Raw genomic sequence first — 10193 nt, 5'->3', positions numbered from 1 at the left:
TAAAACGGGACTGATATCAGGGTTAGGAGGAGACTGAGAAAGATGGGATAAATTATGTATATTGCATTGAAACAGTTGAGGGAGAGAACTATTTAAAAGGGGTATATGGTTAGGTATTATTGTCATGACAAGAGTCCAGAACGAAGGCTGCGAAGGCTGCGTAGTGGAGTGGACTTGGCGGGGAGGGATTGTAAAACAATGAAAGAATTTTACTCTCCAAAGAGAAGAGCGAACTGGGGGGGGGGGTGGAGATGGGCCAGGAGAAAAGTGCAACAGTGAATTAATGGAAATCCAAAGTCTCTGTAAACTTTCATTAAAACCCACTGGAGAAACAACTATGGGCGGGTAAGTGGATTTATACTTGTCTTCTTGTTGCTAGGGACTATCAAATTTGTTAGTTCTTTGGAGACCTTTGTATAATGAGTTGAACATTAGATCTCTTGTCTCTTGCTAGTTTCTCATGCAAGAACTACACACCCACCCCTAGACATGGACCACTGCCCAAGCTGGGGTGAAAGATTAGTCATGCTGTAGGAGAGACGTCCTAAGATTGGACCCTTGGGGATGAATGACAGGAGTGAGGAGAGTGTGGCTATGGTCATTCTCTCTTGGCTCCAGCGATTGGCCTGTGCTGCTGCTGGGGGCTGTAACACTTGCGGGGGAAGGATCTCATGAACCATGTGAGCGCAGCAGGAATATAGCAGAACCACCCTTCCTGGTACAATGCAAGGCTGTGGCAGAAGTGCAGCTGTTGGTGAGTCCACCATGCTGGTGCTCCTGCAGAAATTTCCCACTCATTTTCTTTTCCCCTACTGCGCCCCCTTCAGGAGCTCTGGTGGGAGTGGGAACCAAAGGTGGGGCTGGAGAGCGACTGTCCATCTGCCACCAGCCAGTGACTGTGGGATAAATCTTCCCGTTAAACCAGATGGACTCCACCTGTTTACCTCTTAATGATTTCACAACTATTGTGCTGTCTGCAAAAGCCAGCACCTTCTTTGCTCTTTTCTTTGGCCACATGCTCCAGCCTCCACTGCTTGGCCAGATGTCACTAAGTGGGAGACCAGCTGTCTGGTGATGGCAGTTTGTATTCATTCTTCCCGCACCTGGAAGGACTAGCTCTGTGTAGGTCTGTCTGTCTAATCTTGGCTTTAAACTCAGAGAGCATCACTAGGTTACAGTGGCAACAAATGCTTATACATCTTCCTCAGCCTTCTCAACTGCTCTGCTCTGCAGAAGTACGACCAAACCTTGGGACATTTGGGGACATTCTCCCCACCCCCCCAAAAAAAGAACGTAGTCCTTGTTATTAAAGAAAGGGAATGCAAGAGAAAGCTGTAATTCACATTTCTTGCAACATGGGTTCACTAAACAACATGTGGCTTACTACTTCTAAATACTAGTGTGTAGGAATGAACTACAGTTGAAAAGATGGGTTTTCTTTTTTAAATTTTTAAAATTATATTAGTTTATTTACAAAATTAGAATATATTGTTTTTAATACCAGATTCTTCAAATTTCCTTCGCATCCCCTATCAACTTTTCAACCACATGATTAATTCCCCCCGCAACCTTCCCACACATCCTCATCCCTTTGCTTCCACCCCTCCTGTTGGATCTTCATACATATTCTAAAATAATGGTTTTATACAATATTTGTCCTTTTGGCACTGAGTTAGTTCACTCAGTACACCAGTCCTCATTCTTCCAAAAACTGAACCACAGGACCACACACGGATGTCAAAGGCCAACCCAGGATTACCCCACCCCACACACCTCCAAGTCTCAATCTCCTCCTCATTGCTTTCTTCTGTGGGTCCTTCTAGGAGTCTCTTAGTCTTCTGGCTAGTTCATCAGTTGTCAAGATTCAAATTCAGGAGGGAAAGTCCTTCAGTAGAAGTGCTCAGGTAGAAGCCAAAATATTACCAGGAGTCAAGCTGAAAGGTATTGATTTATTGCTTTGGAGAAACTTACATCACAAGAAATAAACAGTGCTGTACGCAGAGGCAGGAGTCTGGATTTGTCCTTGGGTCCTTCGTGGTACCCAACAAGAAGGGCGGTGCTATAGGGCTAGGGATGGTGCTCTTAGGTTGTTTAAGCTGGGTAGAACTCAAACAATACTGCAAAGGGTGGCAGGAAAGTGACATCTTTTGACACATCAGAGTTGCAAGGAAGGAAGAATTTAAAGTAGTGAATCAAAACAGAGTTATCTTAATATAACTGAACTCTAGCTTAGTTTACTTCAGAATCAGCCATTTTTTAGGTGTTGGTAATACCTTATTTAGTCAACTATGAGTTGCTTTCAACTAGGAGAGAGAGAGAATGAGAATCAGAGAGAGAGAGAGAATGAGAAAAGAATGAGTTAATGAGTTAGTTTGGCCATAAGTTGAAAGTGCTCAAGAGTTTTGTGGTATAGAGAGTGAAAAGTTAACTGCTCTTCACCATCACAGACTGAGTCCAAGACTGGCGCAGAAAAAATATTGATGGAAGAAATCCAAGATTTCAGAGGCAAACCCTGCACTGGGTTTCTGAGGTTGTACATCGTAACAGGAACAGGCTGCCTCATCTCTCTCCTGCAGAGTGACTGGTGTATTTAAACCACCAACCTTTCAGTTAGCAGTCGGATGTTAATGCACTCACCCCTCAGGGCTCCCTGGGTACCCTCAAGTTGACTCAGGCTCTTAAGTGACCTTACGCACAACAGAAGTAAATCCTATCCAAAGCTGCACAACCTTCAAAATCTTCTCAGTTCAAATTCATCATTGTAGTCCCTGTATCACTCCATCTTGATGAGGATCTTTCTTTCTCTGACCCTCCAGTTTTGCTATCAAGGACCTTCTCAAAGTTCTAAAGAACAAGGATGTCAGTTTAAAGACTAAAATGTGCTTAACTCAAGCTATGACATTTTTAGTTGCATCATATGTCTCTGAAAGTTGGACATTGGATAAGATTTAAATGAATTGATGTTTGAATTGTGATGTTTGAGAAGAACACTGATTATGCCACAAACTGCTAAAAGAACAAGCAGATATGTGTTGGAAAATGTATAGCCAGAAGCCTCCTTGGAAGGATGGTGAGGCTTCACCTCACGTCCTTTAGGATGTGCCATTTCCTGCAGAAGGACATAATGCTTGGATAAACGGAGGAAAACACACCAGTGAAACATTCTCTTCAAAAGGGGATTTGCATATATTGCTTCAATATTGTTTAAGTATTTGCTTCTGTTGTGCTATCATCCTAAGGCTTTAAGTGGATCTGTTCCATGTGGTATATGTGTGAGACTGTGGATTGGGAAGATAAAAAAAAAATAAGCAGTGGCTGTAGGGATGAAATGGGATAAGTGGAAGCAGACTGAAGGACAGTGATTATAGGAAGGACAATAAAAAAAGATTGACTAGGGACATGTTGTTGTGGCCATTTGGTCAGAACTGACCCGAAGCTGACCAGAGGCAGTGGAATTGCACAGAAGGAGATTGCCCATCTTTCTCCCATGAAGCAGCTGGTAGATTTGAACAGTGTGCCTTCAGGATTGCAGCATCATTCCTTACCACTAGGCCTCCAGAGCTCCCAAAGGAACATGAGATAACCCTAAAAGATGGAAGTTCAAGAACACCAACAGTGCAATACATGATAAAGAGAACACAGTGAGTAGAACTGTCGAGTTTCCTACTAAATATAGGTGTGTACATTAAAGAGTAAATAGTAAGCTGTCATAGAAACTTGGATAGACAATGTGAAAACAGGTGGATAAGACATGGTTAAATTACTAAGTCCATTTCACTTAAGTGGTAAGAGATTAACAACCTGACTGATGGCATAGACAAAGTAAGGCACATTTTTTTAGAATTTTAAAATCTGACTACTGTTTACCGTACTTCATTCTCGCTCATCGTCCATTCTCTGTGTAAGAAATAACAGCCAACATTTATTGGATCCTAATGTCTACCGTATATACTCTATGAAGAGGAATGTGGCATCAGGATTGGAGCAAGACTCATCAACAATCTGCTTATAGATAACACAATCTTGCTGGATGAAAGTGAATAGGACATGAAATGTTTGCTGCAGAAAATCAAGGACTACAGTTTTCAATATAGACTATATTTCAACATCAAGGATAGAAAACATTGGTCATCAGGCAACTTCATAATATATGGATAAAGGATTGATGTTGCAAATTATTTCCTTTTGCTTGTATCAACAACCAATGCCCTTGGTACCAGCTGTCAGGAGGTCAGGAGATGTATTGCATTGGGCAAATCAACAGTCAGGGATCCCTCCAAAATGCCGAAGAGCAATGATGTCAGTGTGAAGACTAAAGTGGTACCTGATTCAAAGCATGGTCTTTTCAATCACTTGCTGTGTATCTGAGAGTTGAACAATTAATAAGGAAGACAGAAGAAAAATTGATGAGTTTGAGTTGTGTTGTTGGAAAAAGTGTACTGAATACCCCATGGCCTGCCAAAGGAACAAACAAGTATCTTACTTTATAAGACACAATGTATGGGAATGATTGTTAGAAACACAATGCTAATGGGGAAAGACCCTAAAAATGTCAAAAAATTATGATGAAAACAAACACATATAGTTTATGAGAATTATTGTATGAAACACAATGTGAATGAAGAAATGTGTGGAACACAATGTACATGAATGAAATTCAAAGGGTATGAATTTTGTATACAAACCAATGTAAAATTAAACACAAACAAACAATACTCCAGATACGTCTTGGAAGAAATGCAGCCAGAGTGCTCCTTGGAGGTAAAGATGATGAAGCTTCATCTCTCATACTTTTGATATGTTGGTAGGAAAGGCGATTCCTTGGAAAAAGACATCATGCTTGGACAGGTGGAGGGTCAAGGAAAGACAGGCTACCCTCAAAGAGATGGATTGACACACTGTGTGCAGAAATGAACTCAAGTGTGTCAGAGATGATGAGGATGGCACAGGACAGGGCAGGGTTCCAGTCTGTTGTCTGTAGGGTTACTATGAGTCATACTACACTCGACGACACCTAACAATACCAACAACTATAAATCCTGACCTATGCCACTGCAAGTTAAGTATTGTTATGATCCTCATTTTATAGTGGAGGAAATGAACATTTAGAGAGATTATTTAGCTTGGTGAAGATTATAGATCAAGCAAAAGGGAGGATTTAGTTAGTCTTTTCTAACATTAAGTTTTAGTTCTTAGCCACCTAGTTATCAGTGTAGCCTGGAGTGTGGTAAATAGAGATTGGTGATTCTGTTGGCAACTACTGACCAGATAAAATTATCGGTTACTCATGTTACCTAATTAATTTCTTGGATTTGTGATTATCATTGACATAATAAAAAAATAAAATTGTAAAGGGTAATTCACTCTATTCACCTTGCCAAAGTTAGGGAGGTTTTAGTGGTCTACTGGGTAAGGAGAGGTACTACCAACTCAAACTCAGGCTGTTCGAATCCACCAGCTGCTTTGAGAGAGAAAGATAAGCAGTCTCCTCCCCTGTGACTTACAGTCTCTGAAAATCCACTGGAAAGTCAACTGTGAGTTGCTTCCAACTCAACAGAAATGCTTGAGTTAAAGTTAAAGGAAATCTAGCTATATCCAAATGATTCCCAGAAAAGAAAAACAATGACTCAAAACCAAGAAAGTCTTTTACAAGCATAATTTTATTTGCTGTAAGAATATATAATCTTGCATTTCTGTATAATCCATCATGCAAAAATCATGGTAGACATTTAATAAGCAGTGCCGAATCTTAGTATCTGGACATTTCTCAATTAAATTACTAGCAATAGTTGAAAATACATCTTGGGACTGAAGAATACAAAAGCTAACTCTGTTACCCAGGATCACAGCTTCGAATATCTAGAAGCATAGCCACAGAAACCCTGAGAGACTATAGGTATTGAGAGAGAGAGATAAGTTACATTGCTTGTGGGCTGATCCATTGGTTATATGAGGAAGCGTTTATTTCAATGACAGTTTTATTGTGTGGTCAAATGGTTCTGTGCAGCAAGTACTGATGTATCTACAAATAAGTAGGAATTACCTTTTGAGTTAAAACTAATTCAAGCTGAGTAAAGGCTGCAAATGAGTCTTTTTTTTCTTAGGCACTAGGTGGTGTGCTAAGAATTACAATGGCTTCTCTAACAGAAAATCACAGTGATTATTTTGCACAGCAATTAAATGCCCCTGAAATACCATCATAAAGAACATGATGTGTAAATTGCTCATAGCAAGATGGGCACTAAATTCTGGATCTAGCTACTTGAACAAATGCAGTTCATGGGAAATAAGATGAAGGTGAAGACACCAAATCCTTTGCAGTTGAGCCCCAAGAATTGTGACCACAAAAGACAACTCATTCTTGGGAGTGTGTGGAGGCTCAGTTTTAACAGAAAGGGCTCACAGCTACTTTGCTTATGCACCTATTACTCACGAGGCTCAGCGTTAGCTCTCAGAACCTACATGAACCTGAATCTTCAACACCAGATGCAGAGTGCGGATTATGAACTCCATTTTCTAATTAGGCAAACTGAGATGCTTGATGTTTATGGCGCTAGAGTGAAAACTTGAAACTAGTTATTAATAGGACAAGGCTTGGAAAGCAGACAATAAATCTAAATTTCTGCGCCCCACCCCCCACTAGGCCTCTCTGGTTAGAAGCTATGCTGTCAACCCTAAGACATGTGGTTCAAATCCAGCAAATGCTCTGGAGGAGAAAGATGAGCATTCCCCTCTCATGTGATGTAAAGCCTCCGAAAACATGCTGGAGGGCCAGCTATGAGGTGGTTCTAATTCAACGGTACATAACAACAATAGACGGTTTCACAGGACCACAGGCTGCTTCTGGCATTGAACCTTGTCATTTTTGTGATATTGTCTTCCAACAAATCTCCAGAGAGAAGACAGAAAAGCTAGAAATGTGACCATGGTGAGTTATAGAATCTGCTTTAACACCAACACCAACAATTCATTCCAATGCATTGAGACTCCAAAGGACTTTGAATATGTGGTATGTTGGGGAAAATGATTTAAATTTCACATAAAGGAATTTCCAATTTTGGAAGGGGCAGGAAATGAGAGAACAAAGAATATGAATTAGGGACACGATTTCGCATACTGCTGTTGAAGGCTTGCAAGACCAATCGGTGCGTTGCATGTGTGAGTCCATTCCTTTGATTTCTAGTCTATTGTGGATAAAAGTGAAGGATTAGAGGAAAGGGGAGACAAAATATGTCTCCTGCAAACTCTTGAATCCTTTAAAATGCAATGAGGCCCCTGGGTATGAGGTAAATCATGAGAAACAAAACTAGGGTACTTGTTTCATCTTTACTTTGATCCACTTTGTAAAGCTGAAGTTCAGAAATCAATCTATCTTCTCTCTTTAAGGTTGTTACATTCGGAAGTACAAATTGTGTTTTGAATGCATTTACTTTCAAAGTTACATCTTTTTCCATATTTTAAACATGTACAATTAAAAATACTTGTTAATATAAAATTGAAAAATATATCCTTGGACTTTTTTTATATACTAGATATTAAAATAGAATTTTTTACAAGGAAAGTCAGTGTCCAGGGATAAAAACAGTGACAATGGAAGGAATTTCATTTTTTTCTTAACTAGTTTTCTTTTTACACTTTGGTCCCATTTAGACTTTGAAAGATTCTATCTATGTCAGCAAAATCCACATTAGACAATTCTCTTACTGATTTGCTGCTGGACTCTGGATTGCCTCCAAATTTGGTGATTAATTAAACATAACAAAAGAAAAACTATATGCAGTCTTTACATTGCCTGACCAATAAGATTATTAGCTCCAAAGGCCTCTAAAAGGAGATCGGGTCACTGTTGAGAGCTGAGAAGTAGCTAGACAGGTCTTTTTTCGCTCCTCTTCTTTCACTTTGACCTATTTTCTGTTCCAGTTATGTGAGATGTTCTGAATCTTTTTCATTTTGATCCGCTGGTCCAGCATCTTGTACCTCACAGGATGTTCATCAGTTTTCTTTGGAACTGAAGGTGCATAGGAGCTAGATGCATAAGCAGGGCGTTTAAAATGGCGTAAAGGAGGCTTGATGACTGGAAGTCATGGAAAGGAAGATAAATAGCAGTTAGCCTCACTAATAATATGACATGATACAAATATTGTAGGTAACAACAACAGAACCATTTCCTCCAAAACCAGACAACAAATTGGGTTGGATTCCCATCAAGATCGTCACACAGATAGATGAACAAACACATTATCCTGTTAATTGTACATGTAAAAGACAAAAATTCTAGAATAGACAACATTGACCCCCAGAACACAAACATTCTTTGCTAATGAATTAATAGAATTATGGAAACAAGAGGGAGCACTAGGGCTACTTCTGGGAACAGAAAGACAAACATGGGTGAGATGAGACATATTATTAACCACCAGTCAGCACTGCCCATAGGTTACTCCACCTGGAAAGCAGCACATAAACTTGAAGTGCTAGGCAGAAAAATACACACACACATTATTTTAAAAATACTTACAAAACTCTCTCAAAACCCAACAATAAAGAAACAAACAAGCCAATCACAAAAATGGCAAAATATATGAACAATCTTCTCCCTAAATAAAGAATTCAGGTGGCAAATAGGCATATGAAAAGATGCTCAATTACATTTATCATTTGAGAATAAGAAAGTAATAATATGAAATCACATACCCACACACCTATTCTCAAAAACAATAACCAAACCCAAAAGAAAATAAAATCCCTCAAAAGAATTCATCAACATTGAGTCAGAACTGACTCATGGCTGACCATCCTTTGGATTTCTGAAGCTGTAAATTGGACGTTTAGGGTATTTCAGGATGGAATGTAGAATATAACAAAACAAGCTGTCTTACACATGCAGTAGTAACTTCCCTGGTCCACCTGTCTTTGGAATTGCAGTTCAGTTTCTGAAGAAAGTGTGGAAAAGTCTGTACAACTAAAAATCAAAGCAGCTCCATTCCAGCTAAAAATTTCTTTCCCAAGAGAGTTAGAGTTATTAGTTCTTATACCACTACACTTGAATAACAGAGTTGAACAACAAAGCAAATGAAGAGCAGATGGTGAGAGCCCAGCTTTCTTACAATCTTTGGAGTAGGAGTTTGTTGATAAGCAATAGTAGGCTAGAATGATCCATGTGACAATGAATTAGAATTGGATACATCAGTATGGACTCATGTTTGTTTAGCAAGTGGTGACACACAGACATGTTAACAGCTATATTAAACACATGGGTTCAGAGAAACACACATATTTACTTCTTTATCAGCTGAGATAGAGCAGGATCTCATGCCTCTGGTGGTTGGATGCCACCAGCTGCTCCCTGAGAGAAAGACAGGCAATCTCCTCTGTATGATTACAACCTCTGAAAAATCTGCTGGAGGGTCAGCTATGAGTCGATTAGGACTCTACAGCAGTAACTGATAGGGTCACTATGAGTTGCAATAGCCTCAACAGCACATACAAGCATAGAATACACAGAGCAGATGGGCAATTATCGTGTGTGTATCAAAACAGCATCTAAATGCTTTTTGTTAAGATCTGAAGTTTTAGCTTTTACTAAAATATGAATAAGCAAATATATTGTTAATATTGTGGTGAACATTTTGTGGATGAACCCCCACCCTCCCTTTTTTTAGGTATAGGTCTAGTGTGATCTCAGAAAAGAGATTCCTTCCTGGATCTCCAGAATGACTGATTCTGGACATTTAACAGAAAATATTTATGATGAGCTTAAAGCACCTTGTACTGTCAGAAAGTAAGAAAGAGATCAAAAAAGAAAATAAACAAGAAAAAGCAATTATTGATGGAACTCAGGAACCAATTGGTTCCCAGTGCTCCCAATGGACAAACTTGGACCAGTTATCAGGATCGATTAAACAAATCTTGGGACATTCTGGAAATACTCTGAGGCCATAGAAAAAACTGGTGCAAACTGAAGCCTGTCTGAGAAGGAAAATGCAAATAGAAATAGAAGAGTGGGGATACTGCCATAGCTGACCCTCCAGAGGGTTTTCAGAGGCACATGTGAGGAGATTGGTCATCTTTTTCCTGTGGGACAGCAGGTGGATTTGGCCCACCTGTCTTTGGGAATGCAGTTCAGTTTCTTTCCACTAGACTTCTTTCTCTCTGTCTCTACACACACACACACACACACACACACACACACA

The 10193-nt window shown here is 39.6% G+C and overlaps 1 protein-coding gene across 2 annotated transcripts in view; it reads right to left on the bottom strand.

Moving 5' to 3' along the window:
- Nucleotides 1-7904: 7904 nt before the first annotated feature.
- Nucleotides 7905-10193, bottom strand: part of PDE1C (phosphodiesterase 1C, calmodulin-dependent 70kDa) — a 718015-nt gene continuing 715726 nt past the window's right edge. For both annotated transcript variants that reach the window (XM_006887612.1, XM_006887613.1), the window contains one exon: nt 7905-8074. In XM_006887612.1, coding sequence (XP_006887674.1) covers nt 7905-8074 — 170 coding nt within the window. The remainder of the gene's footprint in view (nt 8075-10193) is intronic.

The sequence above is a fragment of the Elephantulus edwardii genome, unplaced genomic scaffold, assembly GCF_000299155.1.
Source record: "Elephantulus edwardii isolate Elephantulus edwardi_28Jun2011 unplaced genomic scaffold, EleEdw1.0 scaffold00059, whole genome shotgun sequence".
NCBI classification, from domain to species: Eukaryota; Metazoa; Chordata; class Mammalia; order Macroscelidea; family Macroscelididae; genus Elephantulus; species Elephantulus edwardii.
This window is presented reverse-complemented; position numbering and strand designations above follow the sequence as displayed.